This window comes from Coregonus lavaretus (genome assembly GCF_964263955.1).
Source record: "Coregonus lavaretus genome assembly, chromosome: 16".
Lineage (NCBI taxonomy): Eukaryota > Metazoa > Chordata > Actinopteri > Salmoniformes > Salmonidae > Coregonus > Coregonus lavaretus.
In genome coordinates this window covers 15,660,813-15,679,544 of record NC_140003.1, presented here as the reverse complement: position 1 = coordinate 15,679,544, position 18,732 = coordinate 15,660,813, and the positions used below count along the sequence as shown (strand labels likewise).

The 18,732-nt window shown below is 42.5% G+C and overlaps 2 protein-coding genes across 3 annotated transcripts in view; one reads left to right on the top strand and one right to left on the bottom strand.

Moving 5' to 3' along the window:
- The window catches only part of LOC311143308 (neurabin-1-like), a 42,917-nt gene extending 30,078 nt beyond the window's left edge, over positions 1–12,839 (top strand). Inside the window, exons 7-19 of the mRNA XM_084179140.1 lie at positions 606–764; positions 874–927; positions 1,116–1,345; positions 1,564–1,660; positions 1,754–1,898; positions 2,066–2,211; positions 2,398–2,710; positions 2,887–2,938; positions 3,021–3,092; positions 3,255–3,450; positions 7,992–8,108; positions 10,849–11,037; positions 11,309–12,839. Of these exons, the coding sequence (XP_084035266.1) occupies positions 606–764; positions 874–927; positions 1,116–1,345; positions 1,564–1,660; positions 1,754–1,898; positions 2,066–2,211; positions 2,398–2,710; positions 2,887–2,938; positions 3,021–3,092; positions 3,255–3,450; positions 7,992–8,108; positions 10,849–11,037; positions 11,309–11,467 (1,929 nt within the window). The 3' untranslated portion in view covers positions 11,468–12,839. The remainder of the gene's footprint in view (positions 1–605; positions 765–873; positions 928–1,115; positions 1,346–1,563; positions 1,661–1,753; positions 1,899–2,065; positions 2,212–2,397; positions 2,711–2,886; positions 2,939–3,020; positions 3,093–3,254; positions 3,451–7,991; positions 8,109–10,848; positions 11,038–11,308) is intronic.
- A 6-nt stretch (positions 12,840–12,845) lies between these two features.
- pdk1 (pyruvate dehydrogenase kinase, isozyme 1) lies at positions 12,846–18,382 on the bottom strand. 2 transcript variants are annotated; one of them, XM_084179136.1, is made up of 11 exons: positions 17,699–18,382; positions 17,407–17,551; positions 17,117–17,188; positions 16,832–17,016; positions 16,475–16,570; positions 14,729–14,806; positions 14,510–14,595; positions 14,311–14,409; positions 14,085–14,192; positions 13,884–13,997; positions 12,846–13,779 (listed from the first exon to the last, which is right to left on the bottom strand). In XM_084179136.1, the coding sequence occupies exons 1-11, from the start codon at positions 17,808–17,810 to the stop codon at positions 13,639–13,641; spliced, it is 1,236 nt and encodes a 411-aa protein (XP_084035262.1). In that variant the 5' UTR covers positions 17,811–18,382; the 3' UTR covers positions 12,846–13,638. The 2 variants fall into 2 exon arrangements, with proteins under 2 accessions (XP_084035262.1, XP_084035263.1); XM_084179137.1 differs by having other exon boundaries at positions 14,510–14,586.
- Positions 18,383–18,732: the final 350 nt, after the last annotated feature.

Sequence of the window (18,732 nt, the reverse complement as noted above, 5' to 3'; positions counted from 1 at the left end):
ATAGCAAAGGGTCTGAATACTTATGTAAATAAGGTATTTCTGTTTTTTATTTTGAATACATTTGCAAACATTTCTAAAAATCTGTTTTCGCTTTGTCCTTATGGGGTATTGTGTGTAGATTGATGAGGAAAACAATTAATTAATTTAATCCATTTTGGAATAAGGCTGTAACGTAACAAAATGTGGAAAAAGTCAAGGGGTCTGAATACTTTCCGAAGGCACTTTGAATGCCGTGCTACTCCTGTCCAAGGAGCTGTTGGTCGTGGTGAACAAATTTGGTCATTTCTATGTGTGTATGCAAATAATCTGTGCAGTAGTGTGTGGTTGTGTGATGGGGCTTTGTGTGTTATCTTTTTCTGTGCGGTGGCTCATGTTTGGGGTTGTGTGTGTGTGTGATGGAACATGTTGATGAGCAGAAGATATGCATTTCCTGCTGATACAGGCCTCCTGTTGGGCTCTCTGCAGGCTACCACGGTAACACTGGGATATGATGTAGTGATTACCCATACCTCCCCCCTGGGCTCCGAGCCGAGCTGCTGGGCGCCACGTGGGCAGGTGATTGGCTGCGTGATGTCATTGTGTGGTTGTGGTTGGTTGTGTTTCAGGAGGAGCACTACGAGGAAGAGGATGGAGAGGAGGGAGGCATCCTAGAGTCTAGTTTCTCCGGCGGAAGGACTGTGGAGGTGTCTGACCTGCCGGAGACCGAGGCCATGTTCAAGCCCTCCAACGTGGACTCCACACAGATGGGCTTGAAATTCAAGGAGGTATTTCAAATGCTAGAATTATCACAAGTTTACAGTATGGTGGATGTGTAATTATTTGTGTGATATGTGCTTGTTTTTGTTACTTAAATTGTTTATTTCTTTACCCTAGCTCCAGCTGAAACAAAGCATAGCAACAGCTGAAATAAACCAACTGAAGGAAAAGGTATGATCAATGCTTGGAGTGTAGCTGTCGCCAGCCGGTGACCAACCATAAATGTCATCAGTCATGCTCTCTGTCTCTGCCTGTCTGTCATCTGACTGACCGTAATGATTTGAATATGTTGATTTTACTAGTAGATGAGAAGCCCTTACATTTAGGTACTAAAAATACATTTCACTCTTCCTCTACAGCTAAGGGCGTCCGAGGAGGACAACGCATCCAGGGAGCCCATGGAGGTTGAGTTGGAGCAGAAGATTGAGGAGAATAATGAGAAGATGTTGAAGCTGGAGAAGGACTGGCTGGAGGCCCAGGATCTGTGTAAAACTGTCAACAAGCAACTGTCGGAGACCCAGAGCCAGTACGAGGCCCTGGACAAGAAATACAACAAGGCCAAAAAACTGCTCAAGGACTACCAGCAGAAGTGAGTTGAGTTCACTAAGGGCCAAGTTAGACGTGCATTATTGCATTATTTAGAAGTCTCGACTTCAGCTGAGTGAGTTTCTGTGTTGACCTGAGCTTCCCATGCTCTGAACAGGCGGAAGGCCTTCCACTACGCTGAGTCATGTTGTGTAGAAAGTACAATATGTTTATATGTCGATGGAATGATTTATGAAGTCTAATGGTCTGATTCCTTTCCAGGGAGATTGACTTTGTGAAGAAGGAGGAGGAGATGAAGAAAGTTCTAGACGAGAAGGATCGATGGTACAAGGAGCAGCTTGAAAGCCTGCAGGACAGGGTAAGAGGAACATATTGGAAGAAAGAGACTTCAACATTAGAACAGACCTAGTGGAGAAGAAGTTGACTGTCCATTCTGTGGTTCTCTCCTCAGATAGCGGTCCTGGAGGGCAGCGGTCCGCCTGCTGACCGTGAAGAGACCCAGTCGGGTCAGGACTCTGCTGTGGAGAGGAGATGGAGCAGCCAGGGGAGTGAAGGCCCTGTCACCAACACACAGTCAGTGGACTCTCTAAATCTAGGTAGGGCTCAATGTACACTTGACGAACAGGCTAGGAGCCACCCATCATTTACTACCATTGGAAAGCGTGACTGTCTCTGAACACGAGTATGTCTGAGAATAGTGTACAGTGTATGCCTTATGTTGTGTTTACTGAGCTCTGAGCTGTGTTTTGTCTCTCCTCCACAGATACAGACTGGAGCGAGCTGGTCCCTGAGACTGAGCGCTTGGACACCAGTGCACACAAAGCCAAGGGCCTACTGGCCCCAAGGAGGAATCGTCCGTCTCGCAATAAACTGAAGGAGAACCTTGGCATGTCCCCTTGCCACTCACAGGTCAGCCCGGAAAGTTCTCTCAGTCATTTTGAAAACAATTTCAGGGTCAATAGTACTAGCTAATTCAAAGATGTATTCTTCCGCATCTCCTTCTATGGATGCATGTTCAATACCAATATTCACATGTATCAGTTCTATCTCCACTGTTTGTCTGCTCACATCACTGCTGACTGTTTTTCCCTCCAGGAGAACGAGGAGGAGGACTCTACCAGGAGGAAGAGATGCATCCAGGAGAGCCTATCCCTGCCCGTGCCCATGTGCTATCCTAGGACCGGCCAGAGGGACGACACCCCCGAGGCTGGGGAGAGATCCAGGAGCAAGGTGAAGCTCTCCAGCAGCCCCTCCCTGCCCCCGTCCCAGAGAGATAGTGTCGAAAGCGGGGGCAGTCCTTCCCTGTCCCCACCCAAAGACACCTCTTTGCCCTCACCACACTCCCCCTCAGGGTTCCTTCGCAACGTCAAGAAGAGGGAGTCCAAGGGGAAGGGCAAGGAGCTCAAAGGTACTGCCCCTCATCAACAGATGAATCTGCTACCCACAATATGCTCTTTACACAGCACATTTACAAAACCTGTTGTTGCTGCTACCTCCACTGACTGTCACCATATTGATATGCCTCTTACTGGCTCTCTGCTTGTGGCAGTTCATTTCGTTGTCAAAAATGTAACTCTGTTACAGATGAAACAAATGAGAGTTCTTCAGTAGGAAAACCCAAAAAGACGATTTTTGGGTAAGTGCCTGAGATAATAATTAATTTTCAGTTTGACAGTCCTGTTAGTCCTGCACCATCTAAAGCTTTTGAAAACCAACAGTGGCCTCCGGAAGTCTGGTGGCAAAGGGAAGAAACATGACAAGGAGGCGATGCGAGCATCTCTGGACAGCAGGTATGTCACATGTCATGTTACCAGGCCTACTGTTTCACCACATCCTAGATATGTCATCACCGTACACTCACAGCTCTGCTATCAGAGGACCTTTGTGCTATTAAAGGGACAATTTGTAACTTGGAGACTTTGCTTATTTTTCTTCATTTTCCTAATGCCCAGGGGTTCTGCCGAGCTCCTGGAGGAATCTGGGGGAAACCTGTCCCCTTCTGAGTCCATGACCTCTATACCCACCTGTATGCCCTTCTCCTGGTTTGGGGACAGAGACAGGGACAAGGAGCCTTCGTCCACCAGCAGCAGTCTACCATACGCAGCCACTGAGACCAGCAGTGAGCAGAGCCAGGACCGCAAGAACAAGGTGAGTGTACACACACACACACACACAGTGCCATCAAAAGATAATCTAGACATCTTTATCCAAGAGGTAGAGATGTTCAGTAACGTCAGAATCACCAGTAGCAAACGGAAGCAGAACACATAAAGGAATTATTGCATTAGGCCATTTTACTGGTATGCCAAATATAGCCGGGACTCTAATTACATTTCATTTGCTACTACTAAGTGGAATGAAAGCAGTCCTGTGTCACTGAACTGACCTCTCTCAGTCATTTCTGGACTGTTTCATGGTGAGTTGGCCAGTAATAAGCCAGTGATTCATTGGTCAGTAATCCACTGTTTAAAGCATGTTTTTGCTCTGCGTGGAAATACCAAATCCAGTCAAGAAATGTGTAGCAGCCGGCCGGTATCGTTTTTCCCAGAGTGTGACGATGATGTTGCTGTGGAGTGGCTGGTCTGTCTCCTATAGCTCCTCCCATTCAGGAAGAGAACAGAACAGGGTTGCGCTGCTGCTGCTGCTGCCTGTGGAACCATATGGAGGCCGTGTGTGTGTGTCCCAAATGGCACCCTATTCCTCTAAGGGCCCTGGTCAAAAGTAGTGCACTATATAGGGAACAGGGTGCCATTTGAGATGCAGCCCCGTCATTAATCTGAGAGCGAGAAAAGGAGGAGGAGGATTCACTGGCATTTCAATGGCTTAGCAACCAGAGAATTATCCCCATTAAATGCATCTGCACAAATAGGCCTGAGTAATTCACAACCAGGCTGCCTGGTGAGTAGATGGAGGCCAACAGCAAACAGGGCCTCCCCTGGTTCCGCTGGCTGGAATTCTACTACTCTGTGTGATCCGGTGCCAGCTGGAGCTGGGTGTCAACCACAGTGTACAGTCGTGGTCAAAAGTTTTGCGAATGACACAAGTATTGGTTTTCACAAAGTTTGCTGCTTCAGTGTTTTTAGATATTTTTGTCAGATGTTACTATGGTATACTGAAGTATAATTACAAGTGTCAAAGGCTTTTATTGACAATTACATTAAGTTTATGCAAAGAGTCAATATTTGAGAGTGAGTGAGCCCACTCCCTTGGCTGAGAAGCAACCCCACACATGAATGGTCTCAGGATGCTTTACTGTTGGCATGACACAGGACTGATGGTAGCGCTCACCTTGTCTTCTCCGGTCTAGCTTTTTTCCGGATGCCCCAAACAATCGGAAAGGGGATTCATCAGAGAAAATGACTTTACCCCAGTCCTCAGCAGTCCAATCCCTGTACCTTTTGCAGAATATCAGTCTGTCCCTGATGTTTTTCCTGGAGAGAAGTGGCTTCCTCGCTCCCGTTCTTGACACCAAGCCATCCTCCAAAAGTCTTCGCCTCACTGTGCGTACAGATGCACTCACACCTGCCTGCTGCCATTCCTGAGCAAGTTCTGCACTGGTGGTGCCCCGATCCCGCAGCTGAATCAACTTTAGGAGACGGTCCTGGCGCTTGCTGGACTTTCTTGGGCACCCTGAAGTCTTTTTCACAACAATTGAACCTCTCTCCTTGAAGTTATTGATGATCCGATAAATGGTTGATTTAGGTGCAATCTTACTAGCAGCAATATCCAAGCCTGTGAAGCCCTTTTTGTGCAAAGCAATGATGACGGCATGTGTTTCCTTGCAGGTAATCATGGTCAATAGAGGAAGAACAATGATTTCAAGCACTACCCTCCTTTTAAAGCTTCCAGTCTGTTACTCTAACTCAATCAGCATGACAGAGTGATCTCCAGCCTTGTCCTCGTCAACACTCTCACCTGTGTTAACAAGAGAATCACTGACATGATGTCATCTGTAGCTGTAGCTTGAAGAAGGGATGTAGCTCAGTTGGTAGAGCATGGCGTTTGCAACGCCAGGGTTGTGGGTTCGATTCCCACGGGGGGCCAGTATGAAAAGAAATATATTTAAAAAATAATGAATGCACTCACTCTGGATAAGAGCGTCTGCTAAATGACTAAAAAATGTAAAAATGTAAAAGAAATCTGGTCCTTTTGTGGCAGGGCTGAAATGCAGTGGAAATGTTTTGGGGGGATTAAGTTCATTTTCATGGCAAAGAGGGACTTTGCAATTAATTGCAATTCATCTTAACACTCTTCATAACATTCTGGAGTATATGCAAATTGCCATCATAAAAACTGAGGCAGCAGACTTTGTGAAAATTAATATTTGTGTCATTCTCAAAACGTTTGACCACGACTGTACAGTATGGAGAACGACTTGACAAGCTCTCTAACTGTCCTTCTTTCAAACAGACAAATCTCTCCTGGTCCTCTTTATTCAGTCGCTCGTTAGATTTGGTACAGTATGATTTCCTTTTTACACCCCCAATCTTAGAGGAGCTGGTAGATTAGAACTAACCAGTCATCTAGTGTAGTGTTGTGATAGTTAATTTCACATCTAGATCATACTAAAACCCTAACATTGATTTGTGTTGTTGTAGTGGAATTGGGTTTGTGGTAGTGTGTCAAGCATTCAGAAAGTATTCACACCCCTTAACGTTTTCCACATTTTGTTGTGTTACAGCTTGAATTTAAAATGGATGAATTAAAGATTGTTGTGTCACTGCCCTATACACAATACCCCATAATATCAAAGTGGAATTATGTTTTTTGACATTTTTACAAATGATTTATAAATGAAAAGCTGAAATATCTTGAGTCAATAAGTATTCAACCCCTTTGTTATGGAAAGCCTAAATAAGTTCAGGAGTAAAAATGTGCTTAACAAGTCACATAATAAATTGCATGGATAATAGTGTTTAACATGATTTTTGAATGACTACCTCATCTCTATACCCCACACATACAATTATCTCTAAGGTACTTCAGTCGAAAAGTGAATTTCAAACACAGATTCAACCATGAGGCCAATGGTGACTTTAAAACAGTTACAGAGTTTAATGACTGTGATAGGAGAAAACTGTTGATGGATCAAAGACATTGTAGGTACTCCACAATACTAACCTAATTGACAGAGTGAAAAGGAGGAAGCTTGTACAGAATAAAAATATTCAAAAATATGCATCCTGTTTGCAACAGGGCACTAAAGTAATACTGCAAAAAATGTGGCAAAGAGCAAATCACTTTTTGTCCTGAATACAAAGTGTTATGTTTGGGGCAAATCCAATACAACACATCTTTTTTAATTTTTTTTATTTAACTAGGCAAGTCAGTTAAGAACAAATTCTTATTTACAAATTCTTATTCACGGCTGGTTGTGATACAGCCTGGAATCGAACAAGGGGGTCTGTAGTGACGCCTCAAGCACTGAAATGCAGTGCCTTAGACCGCTGCGCCACTCGGGAGCCCCAGTACTGAGTACCACTCCATATTTTCAAGCATAATGGTGGATGCATCATGTTATGGGTATGCTTGTAATCGTTAAGGACTGGGGAGTTTTTCAAGATAAAAATTAATGGAATGGAGCTAAGCATAGGCAAAATCGTAGAGGAAATCTGGTTCAGTCTGCTTTCCACCAGACACTGGGAAATGAATTCACCTTTCAGCAGGACAATAATCTAAAACGCAAGGCCAAATCTACACTGGAGTTGCTTACCAAGAAGACCATGAATGTTCCTGAGTGGCCGAGTTAAGTAGATATTTTTCTACTTGAAAATCTATGGCAAGACCTGAAAATGGTTGTCTATCAATGATCAACAACCAATTTGACAGAGCTTGAAGAATTTTGAAAAGAATAATGGGCAAATGTTGCACAATCCAGGTGTGGAAAGCTCTTAGAGACTTACCCAGAAAGACTCACAGTTGTAATCGCTGCCAAAGATGCTTCTACAAAGTATTGACTCAGGGTGTGAATACTTATGTAAATTAGATATTTCTGTATTTCATTTTCAACAAATTAGCAAATATTTCTAAAAACATGTTTTATGGGGTATTGTCTGTAGATGAGTGAGAGAGAAAAAAACTATTTAATCCATTTTGAATTCAGGCTGTGACAACAAAAGGAATACTTTCTGAAGGCACTGTAAATCGAACATTTCACATTTATGCTTCCTCGCCATACCTTTCATATCACACATGATATGATTAATATTATCAGTCGGAATTAATCACAAATGATTGAAAAACATAGTCTTGATACAGTACCACATAGTTTTTTGAGTGGCGTTTTAGTGCTGTACCAGTAGAAATAGTTGTTTGTGTGTGTCATAATTGTCGTAGTAGAAGTAGCTTTTGTCATGCTAGTAATTGTCGAGTTATGTTTGTCGTGAACTCAACTGATAATCCAGTTGGATTTATGAATGTGTAATCAAAGACCTGATATCTTCTTCTACCCCTCTGTTATGATGATAATGTATTTACACAGTATTCCTAGTGTTGATATCACCATAGAGCAAATCATGTCAATGATAATCCCTATTTAATTCTCAACCTCAATTTCCACATTTACACTGTTACCACTGCTGATCCCTTTTCTCCCTAGAGCTTTAGTCCCCAGAACTGTCGTTTACCCACCCATGTGTTTGTCTAGTTAATGCGTTCCTCCTTGTTTCCTCCTTGTTCCACTGTTCCAGAGTTTGTCAGTCATAGATGATTCAAACCTTGGCAGTCCCAGTTCAGACATCTCAGGCTTAGTTGCAGAGCCCATTCTGTCTGGGCGCTCACATACTTTAATCTTCTCGTCCAGTGAGGTGAGTGCTCTCTCTCTTTGTTCCACAAAACCCTGTGTGGGATGGTGCTGCTCAGATGTCTCTGAAAGGGGACAGTATCAAGCATGCTCTTTGAGTTTACCCCCCTTGTGGCTGTGGTGATGGAATCGTGAATGACCACCGGAGAATGAAGTTGCATGTGTGTGCTGAAGTTTGTCTGTGTGGTGTTAAAACAAGCTTGGGGTCCTTGTTGTGCTACTACCAGCTGAACTAGCAGTAGAGGCTACTTAGTTACTCCAGTTGTCTTCTGTTTTTCTCATAGACCATAGAACAGGGATCATCAACTAGATACAGCCGCAAGCCTATTTTGTTCTTGAGCGGATGGTCGGTGGGGCGGAACATAATTACAAATAATTTGTAGACTGAAAATTGACTGCAAGAAGCCCAAACAGATATAATATTTGACTAAAGCATAATCATTTCAAACCTTGTTTACATTTGTACAGTGGGGGAAAAAAGTATTTAGTCAGCCACCAATTGTGCAAGTTCTCCCACTTAAAAAGATGAGAGAGGCCTGTAATTTTCATCATAGGTACACGTCAACTATGACAGACAAATTCAGAATTTCTTTTCCAGAAAATCACATTGTAGGATTTTTAATGAATTTATTTGCAAATTATGGTTGAAAATAAGTATTTGGTCACCTACAAACAAGCAAGATTTCTGGCTCTCACAGACCTGTAACTTCTTCTTTAAGAGGCTCCTCTGTCCTCCACTCGTTACCTGTATTAATGGCACCTGTTTGAACTTGTTATCAGTATAAAAGACACCTGTCCACAACCTCAAACAGTCACACTCCAAACTCCACTATGGCCAAGACCAAAGAGCTGTCAAAGGACAGAAACAAAATTGTAGACCTGCACCAGGCTGGGAAGACTAAATCTGCAATAGGTAAGCAGCTTGGTTTGAAGAAATCAACTGTGGGAGCAATTATTAGGAAATGGAAGACATACAAGACCACTGATAATCTCCCTCGATCTAGGGCTCCACGCAAGATCTCACCCCGTGGGGTCAAAATGATCACAAGAACGGTGAGCAAAAATCCCAGAACCACACGGGGGGACCTAGTGAATGACCTGCAGAGAGCTGGGACCAAAGTAACAAAGCCTACCATCAGTAACACACTACGCCGCCAGGGACTCAAATCCTGCAGTGCAAGACGTGTCCCCCTGCTTAAGCCAGTACATGTCCAGGCCCGTCTGAAGTTTGCTAGAGTGCATTTGGATGATCCAGAAGAGGATTGGGAGAATGTCATATGGTCAGATGAAACCAAAATAGAACTTTTTGGTAAAAACTCAACTCGTCGTGTTTGGAGGACAAAGAATGCTGAGTTGCATCCAAAGAACACCATACCTACTGTGAAGCATGGGGGTGGAAACATCATGCTTTGGGGCTGTTTTTCTGCAAAGGGACCAGGACGACTGATCCGTGTACAGGAAAGAATGAATGGGGCCATGTATCGTGAGATTTTGAGTGAAAACCTCCTTCCATCAGCAAGGGCATTGAAGATGAAACGTGGCTGGGTCTTTCAGCATGACAATGATCCCAAACACACCGCCTGGGCAACGAAGGAGTGGCTTCGTAAGAAGCATTTCAAGGTCCTGTAGTGGCCTAGCCAGTCTCCAGATCTCAACCCCATAGAAAATCTTTGGAGGGAGTTGAAAGTCTGTGTTGCCCAGCGACAGCCCCAAAACATCACTGCTCTAGAGGAGATCTGCATGGAGGAATGGGCCAAAATACCAGCAACAGTGTGTGAAAACCTTGTGAAGACTTACAGAAAACGTTTGACCTGTGTCATTGCCAACAAAGGGTATATAACAAAGTATTGAGAAACTTTTGTTATTGACCAAATACTTATTTTCCACCATAATTTGCAAATAAATTCATTAAAAATCCTACAATGTGATATCCTGGAATTTTTTTTCTCATTTTGTCTGTCATAGTTGACGTGTACCTATGATGAAAATTACAGGCCTCTCTCATCTTTTTAAGTGGGAGAACTTGCACAATTGGTGGCTGACTAAATACTTTTTTCCCCCCACTGTATATGGTCACGTGTCTTTCTATTATGCGTGGAAATACTTGGGAACAGATTTCCCAAATAAAAATCAATTGGAGCTGATTTCCTGGTGTTTTAACTGTTTTTTTATGTCCAACAATGAAAATAAAATAAAATATTACAGAAATACTTGGGGGGCCAAATAAAACCACACCGTGGGCCGTCTGCCAGTTGGGGAGCCCTGCCATAGAATGATCTGTGCCGCTCCTGTGTCTGTTTAGTGGAACTTGTCTTACATTCCTTATCATATGGTGTTGGATTGTGTGTATAATTGTGTTTTATGACTGTATTGCTTATCTTGTTGGTGTTTCAGTTGATAAGTGATTTATTTTATTCTGATAAATGTTAGACTAATGCCCTGCTTACTATACTCAAACAAGCAGAGGTATGCCAGGTAGAACAAAACGGACATGCTCCCTCTGCATGTTCTGGCCTGTTCCACTTATCAGCGTTGTGACAAACTCTGAATGGACCAGTGGACACAGCCTTTTTATGTGATTTCAGTCACTGGATGTGCAATGCATGTACCAAATGCTTTGCACCGTGCCATGTTTTGATATTGTGCTTAAACATTCATTTGCTATTTAATCCATTATACTGTGCTCTAGGTGACTTGTTTCGTTAGTTTTTTGGGGATGTCATGTGTTTCTTGGTGTTCCGTAGACCCTGGATGATGAGCCAGTGCCCACAGGGAAGGAATATCAATGGCAGAACCGCCCTGTCCTTGAGTGGAACAATCAGCAAGTCTGTCACTGGTTGATGGGCATGAACATGGACCAATACACGCCTGAGTTCACCGCCAAGGGTGTGGATGGCCATCAGCTCATGCTCCTGGACAGTGACAAGTTGAAGGTACGAGGGCATCACAAGCAACAAGACCAAAGTTCAGAACTCATATGTAGGCCACACAGAGTTTCAGGCAGAATGAATAATGTACAATTGAAATGATTTTCATATCATCTAAACGCAAGCTCTTCCATTTGCCACAAGTCAGGTTTATAAGGTATAGACTGCCACCTTATGGCCAAAAATGACACAATAAATGAGAGGATATTGTCAGAAGTGTATATACATTTCAGAGAGGTGTGCTCTAGAATGTGACCAGTGATGTTTGTCCCTTCAGGCCCTGGGTGTGTCCAGCCAGAGTGACCGGGCCACCATCAAGAAGAAGCTGAAGGACATGAGGAAGTCCCAGGAGAAGCTGGAGAAACAGAAGGAGAAAAGGGAAAAGGAGGCACGACGCAGCGGGAGACTGCCTCCCAACACTGACTCTGTCTGCTGAACTGCCCCAGAGGTGACCCACTCTCTCTATCTCTGAACATAACCTAACACATTCTCCCTCGAGTGAGGCAGGACATTCAACGACCCCTGTATCTGTTCTGTTTCACATATAAGCCACATAAGTACCATCCTCCTCAGTTCACAGCAGTAACTAAGAGAGCACAAACTCAGTCACTCATCATGTGAGTCTATAATGACCAGTAATGATAATGTTAGCACACCAGTGTTGGTTTACCGTGCCAATTGTAAGAATAATCTGAAAATAGCCCTATTTGTCTTGTTGGCTATTGATACTTTTCCTATCATAGTTTTGGGTTATTCACAAGCACACACAAGAGCTGGCTCTGCTTTTCAATCAAATACGCTGACAGTCCTGTCTCCAGAAGTATCTGTATCATATCATTGTGGTAGATTGGGGAGACAGGAGGGGGAGGGGGGGTGAAAGTAATACTTTAATGACAAGTGTTGGGGACATGACCAAAAACAAAACTCAACATGTATTTTTTTTACCTTTATAAAGCTATAGAAGCAGTACGTTTATCCCTTTTGAGTTTCCAGATATGTAGTTGCAGGATTTGTGTACATTTACCCATACAACAAGTCGAATGAATTCAGTACTGCTTTTTACGTGTTTTATAGTGTATTTTTGCTAGCATAACTTTCCTGTAGCCATGTACAGATAGATATTTTGTTGCAGGAACTTTGTACAGTTATTGAGATAAAAGTACTATATAATCTTTTAAGCTTAAAAGGGTGACAAGGTTTTAAGTGTGTGAATGAAGTTTTCTACATATGCCTATTAACTGCATAACATTTTAAAATCAAATTATTAAGGTTAATCATTTTATATATACTTTTTCTACTAAGTAGAATAGCCACTAGGATGAGAACATATTTGCTAAATGAAAGGCAAAAGGAATCAAGTAACGACAACGGAAATGCTGCTTATATAGCCCCTTCCCAACTGTGCCTGTTTTGAGAATGGAGGATGTACTACTCTGTGGTCCTATTGAGCCGGAGAATTTTATGTGTTGCTGAAATGGTACCAACACATGCAATATTATTCTACACTGCATGCACTCCTTGCTGACAGGGTGTGGGTCCATGAGAACATGAGGTGTGTGTGCCTATGACAATAAATCAGTTGAATGGTTGGCTGTCTTGTCAACATGAATGTTGGGTGCATGTTGAGCTTGTCCATAGCCAAGCATTATTTTTTTATTCAAGTATGCTTTGTTTAGATTTTGGGGAGTTAAAAGGTATTGGACACACTAGTTGAATTCCCTTCACTTGTTCCAATACAAAAGAGCTAGTCTATTTCTGTTCTTGGTACATATTGTAAAAGCAGCATAAAATAAACATTCTCACATCAGATTCCGTTGTGGGTGTATTTTGTGCTTTAATTGGGAGGTCTAATGGTTTCCGCATTCATGAGATGGATGTTCCACTAACGTGCACTTTAATAAGGTCAACAAATATAACATATATCTCTTGAAAGGTTGAGTCAATGAAACCACACTGCACCTCAAACGTATCTCAATGGTGAGAACAAGTTTTATCTGTATTTCTCTTCCGTTATGTATAGCTGTAGGACAGAGAAAATATGTACTCCATTTATACTGTCAAGATAATAACATTCCTTCAACGATAGCGAAGGACATGGAAAAAGACCTCGTAGCTGCACAGCTTTGTAACAAACATCTTCAGCCTGTGGAGAACACTCAGTATAAATAACAAGCAACATTCACTCTTTTTCCCTTTCAGCAAAATGCTAGAAACCAAGCAATCCTTTCACATAATACACATGGTATAAACATGGCAGTTTTGACAAAGCAACACTTCCAGAATGGGTTTATACAATTTAGTGATGATAAATACTCACTTCTTTAAACCATTGCATATATGACTGTCAATGAACTCTATTGATCAAAACACCAAAACCTATTGTTCACATGAAATGTATGGCACTAGAACTATGCTCTGTCATTTGTGTTAGTTACGTATACATGCAACCAGTAAAAGTGCAAAGGTTTTTGACCTATTGCTTCCCAAAGTGGAGCAGCTATAGCATCACTCACATAAAGCAATTCATTCAGCAACTACAACCAAAACAATGAATGTACAGTAAATCATCTAGCAAATGACAATAGTCTAACCAGGAGGCATCTAGGCCTAAAAACTACGGAATGTTGTCATGTCCTTGGGCTCCTTGCTTGGAACACACCAGTCGTCTGCCTCGTGCATGGTCTTGTAGTGCTTCCAGGCTGACTTGTTGTAGACAGGAAGCCTCTCGATGGACTCCGTGGACAATGCCTGCACACAATTGTCGAGGGAATAATGGAGAAATGGGTCTCAAGTTATTCTGAAAAACATCAACACTTAACGTCTCATTTTTGTTTACTTTTTTTTTTACTTACCCGGATATATATCACAGCATCGGTGCCATAGCCCTCCAGAGAGTACAGCTTCAAATCACCTTGGAAGTATCTGGCATATAATCGAGAGATAGGCAGGCCGTACCCATAGCCAGCCTACAACAGAACAGATAAGAGAATGCTTACAATATTGTAATTAATATTAATAGTATGTGCTCCTTGTTATAAAGTGGATAGTCTCACCAGAGGGCTGCGTTGGCCGTCCATGCTGGGTGGGGGGGCGGTGGAGTATGTGTAGGTGAACAACCTCTCGATCTTCCTCAGAGGGACCCCTCCTCCACGATCGCTCACCTGGAAGAGGAAATAGCATAGACTAGAGATGCACTGATAAGACTGATATGATGATATTACGTCTCTCTAGCCATATAAGAGAGGTTAAATGAGAAGCAGCACTGCAGAGTAGTTGTACCTTAACTGTCAAGTCTTCACTCCCCAGGGCAACCTGGGCATGTACAGGAGGATAGTCCATAGAATCGCCATATAACTCCATGGTGGCCCTCATGGCATTCTGGAGAGATCAAATCCACATTTAAGGTTCAATTTTCTTCTCAGAACTTAAAGTAAGCTCATAAGTAATTCATTTTGAAGTTTTAAAAAATAAGGCATACCTTGAAAAGTTCAAATACCATGTGGTAGAGATGGGATGGCACATACACTACAGTCAGAGGCTTTCCATCATCTTTCACTGTAGAGACTATTGGAAAATGTAGGAACTGTAAGTGTGATGCAATAACTTCTGAAAATACATGTAAACGCAGTCTAATATCATCAAAAGTCCACCAAGTTTATTATTATGCATAAGTTGGGAATGAAATCCAAACATTTACCATTGAATTCTTCCAGTACCAACTCGGGAGAGTTCATGTAATACCGATCACAAAGGTTTCTTGCATTTTCATACGCATCTGGGGGAAAGGCAAAGCAGTTTACAGTGGGGAAAAAAAGTATTTAGTCAGCCACCAATTGTGCAAGTTCTCCCACTTAAAAAGATGAGAGGCCTGTAATTTTCATCGTAGGTACACGTCAACTATAATGAGAAAAAAAAATCCAGAAAATCACATTGTAGGATTTTTAATGAATTTATTTGCAAATTATGGTGGAAAATAAGTATTTGGTCAATAACAAAAGTTTCTCAATACTTTTATATACTCTTTGTTGGCAATGACACAGGTCAAACGTTTTCTGTAAGTCTTCACAAGGTTTTCACACACTGTTGCTGGTATTTTGGCCCATTCCTCCATGCAGATCTCCTCTAGAGCAGTGATGTTTTGGGGCTGTCGCTGGGCAACACGGACTTTCAACTCCCTCCAAAGATCTGGAGACTGGCTAGGCCACTCCAGGACCTTGAAATGCTTCTTACGAAGCCACTCCTTCGTTGCCCGGGCGGTGTGTTTGGGATCATTGTCATGCTGAAAGACCCAGCCACGTTTCATCTTCAATGCCCTTGCTGATGGAAGGAGGTTTTCACTCAAAATCTCACGATACATGGCCCCATTCATTCTTTCTTTTACACGGATCAGTCGTCCTGGTCCCTTTGCAGAAAAACAGCCCCAAAGCATGATGTTTCCACCCCCATGCTTCACAGTAGGTATGGTGTTCTTTGGATGCAACTCAGCATTCTTTGTCCTCCAAACACGAAGAGTTGAGTTTTTACCAAAAAGTTATATTTTGGTTTCATCTGACCATATGACATTCTCCCAATCCTCTTCTGGATCATCCAAATGCACTCTAGCAAACTTCAGACGGGCCTGGACATGTACTGGCTTAAGCAGGGGGACACGTCTTGCACTGCAGGATTTGAGTCCCTGGCGGCGTAGTGTGTTACTGATGGTAGGCTTTGTTACTTTGGTCCCAGCTCTCTGCAGGTCATTCACTAGGTCCCCCCGTGTGGTTCTGGGATTTTTGCTCACCGTTCTTATGATCATTTTGACCCCACGGGGTGAGATCTTGCGTGGAGCCCCAGATCGAGGGAGATTATCAGTGGTCTTGTATGTCTTCCATTTCCTAATAATTGCTCCCACAGTTGATTTCTTCAAACCAAGCTGCTTACCTATTGCAGATTCAGTCTTTCCAGCCTGGTGCAGGTCTACAATTTAGTTTCTGGTGTCCTTTGACAGCTCTTTGGTCTTGGCCATCGTGGAGTTTGGAGTGTGACTGTTTGAGGTTGTGGACAGGTGTCTTTTATACTGATAACAAGTTCAAACAGGTGCCATTAATACAGGTAACGAGTGGAGGACAGAGGAGCCTCTTAAAGAAGAAGTTACAGGTCTGTGAGAGCCAGAAATCTTGCTTGTTTGTAGGTGACCAAATACTTATTTTCCACCATAATTTGCAAATAAATTCATTAAAAATCCTACAATGTGATTTTCTGGAGAAAAAATCTCAATTTGCCTGTCATAGTTGACGTGTACCTATGATAAATTACAGGCCTCTCATCTTTTTAAAGTGGGAGAACTTGCACAATTGGTGGCTGACTAAATACTTTTTCCCCCCACTGTATATAGGAAAGTAATACTGTATTGTTGCTATCAATTTAGGCCTATTTCAGTTGTTTAAAATTGTGCAGCACTTACCCCTGACTACCTCAGTAACACTGCAGTGCGGATCAATACTGCCAATCTGTTTAGGATGAGCTGGGTTTACCCTCACTTTCCCGCCAAAGAGCAGGGCTAGAATAGAAGACGTACAGATACATGCAAAACTGTCACCACTAACATTTAACAGATGTTTATATAACAAGTTTGACAGCTCTGCTTCCATTATTTGTCCATTTCTTTCAGATATTCTGGTCTTAGGATGTAAGATATTTTTCGCCTTTAACAGAATGTCTTTAAACTGCCAGAAACAGTTTCCATTTGAAATGTTCCTCTTCTGAGCAATGCTGCAGCTTTTGACATCAGTGTGGGTGCAATAACAGGTGACATGCTCACTGTGCTGGTTAAGCAGCATCCTGATGGATATTCTGCTCATGTAGAAGCGATCCAGGAAATACTGAACATTCTGGCTGACGATGGGGTCTGTGCCATAGGTCTCCTTGTACTCCACAACCCCCTGGGCCATGGTCGGGATGACGTCATTGTGACGGTTTCGGATCTTTATAACAGCATCAGTGAAACTATGTGAAGACGGACACCAAAGGAATTATGATCCACAATGGGCCCAGTTTATATTAGTGATATGTAAGCATGAATAACCAAACGTGATTATAATCTTACTCATATGTTACTTTCTCATCATCAGCATCTTTCTCCTTGAACTCAATGATGTCTTTAAGACTTTGCATGTACCTAAAAATAGAAAATGACCCAATACATTGGTTAAGCTATTCATAGGCCTGCTGAACATGCATAACAGGAGAAGATGGGAATTAGCCTGGTGGAACCAGCCTGATTGCTGCAGTCACCCTCCTGTTTTACTGAAGTGAAATACAATAGTAAAAGCAGCATTCAGGCTGGTTCCAACAGGCTAGATGGGGGTCTGATGGCTCTAAAATGACAGTACTCACCAGCTCTGGACCAACCGGACTGATGGAGTCTTTAGCAGATTATCAGGTAACAAGTTGATCTCCTTCATTATATTTGCCAACCTCACAGGTAGCTCCTGTCTGAGGAATGTAAACGATGTTTTCTCGCATGCATTTTCACCAGACCCTGAATGTGGAACAGAACAAACATGACTGATGGTTAGTTAGATGAAAGATATGAAGCAGGTGAAGCAGCTATATAAAGCCTATGTGCCACGTCTCAATGAAGTTAGCAAACAGTTGGCTAAAGACATTGAGAATCAAGTCCACTTACCGAAGTCCAAGAACTGTTTCATCGAGAGGGGTGAAGGGGAGAATCTGGAGTAGTAATCAATATGCTTTCCCATGGAGGCGGCGTTACTCATCAAGGCCCTTAGGATCCTCATTTTGATCGACTTAGCTCACAGTTGATAAACGGACGTGGATAGAAATGATTCAGTTGACGGTGTTGAACAGCTTACTGTACATGGCATAGTTGACATCTGATCAACGCAGCGAGATATGTAGCTAAGCTAGCTACGTTACTAGCTAGCTTTTATCAGCTAGCTAGTTAGCGTTTATGAAGTTTGTTTGCAGCCGTCACGGTCCACAAGTAAACGAATAGGCTAGGTAATGTTTACAGTTTACAATAAACTATAACACCTTAGTGGAGTTTGCCATCTTATTTATCTAGTTAGCTAACGTTAGTACTCAGCAGGTCATGCATTCAAGTTGACTGGAACTGTACATAGCAGTTCCTACTAGCTAGCTAACGTACGCGTTCCTAGAAAGGGGGCTACTTACATTATCTTAAACAAAAATCATACGTATTAGTTTATCTTATTATACTATCTAAATTCAAACCATATATCGCTTCAAGAATCATGCATTCGTTTTCTTGCGCTAGCTAACTTTCCAGCAGTATGCTAGCAGTCAAAACAAACACTTCTTCTGTGGGTTTTATGGCGGACTACAACCCGAAAAGGTGTATTGCCGCCACCAACTGGATGGGTTGAAATCATAACAAAGGAAAAAAAAAAACATACATAATTGGGAAACTAACTTAATCCACCCAAGTAAAAATACTACATTGACAAAACAAAACTCCCACTTCTTCCAAATATCTATACCTCCCTTCTCAGGCTGTAGGGCCTGAGAGGGTGGTATGGCTTGTGACAATATTCCATGTAACTCCTTCGCAGAGAAATCTTTCAGCCCCAGGAACCGCTCCGCTGCATCCACAATGATTTAGCTCTTCCTGGACCTTCTCTCCACCTTGGCAGTGCCATTTATCACCATAGCTATAAAGGCCACCTTCTTAACCTTTAA

Excerpts from the sequence above, each read along its gene's own strand:
- pdk1 (XM_084179136.1), bottom strand. The coding sequence starts at position 17,810 with ATGAGGATCCTAAGGGCCTTGATGAGTAACGCCGCCTCCATGGGAAAG. Across the intron at positions 17,017-17,116 it reads GATGAGAAAGTAACATATGA|TTTCACTGATGCTGTTATAA; the intron begins GTAAGATTATAA and ends GTCTTCACATAG. Across the intron at positions 13,780-13,883 it reads ATGCTGTGATATATATCCGG|GCATTGTCCACGGAGTCCAT; the intron begins GTAAGTAAAAAA and ends AATTGTGTGCAG.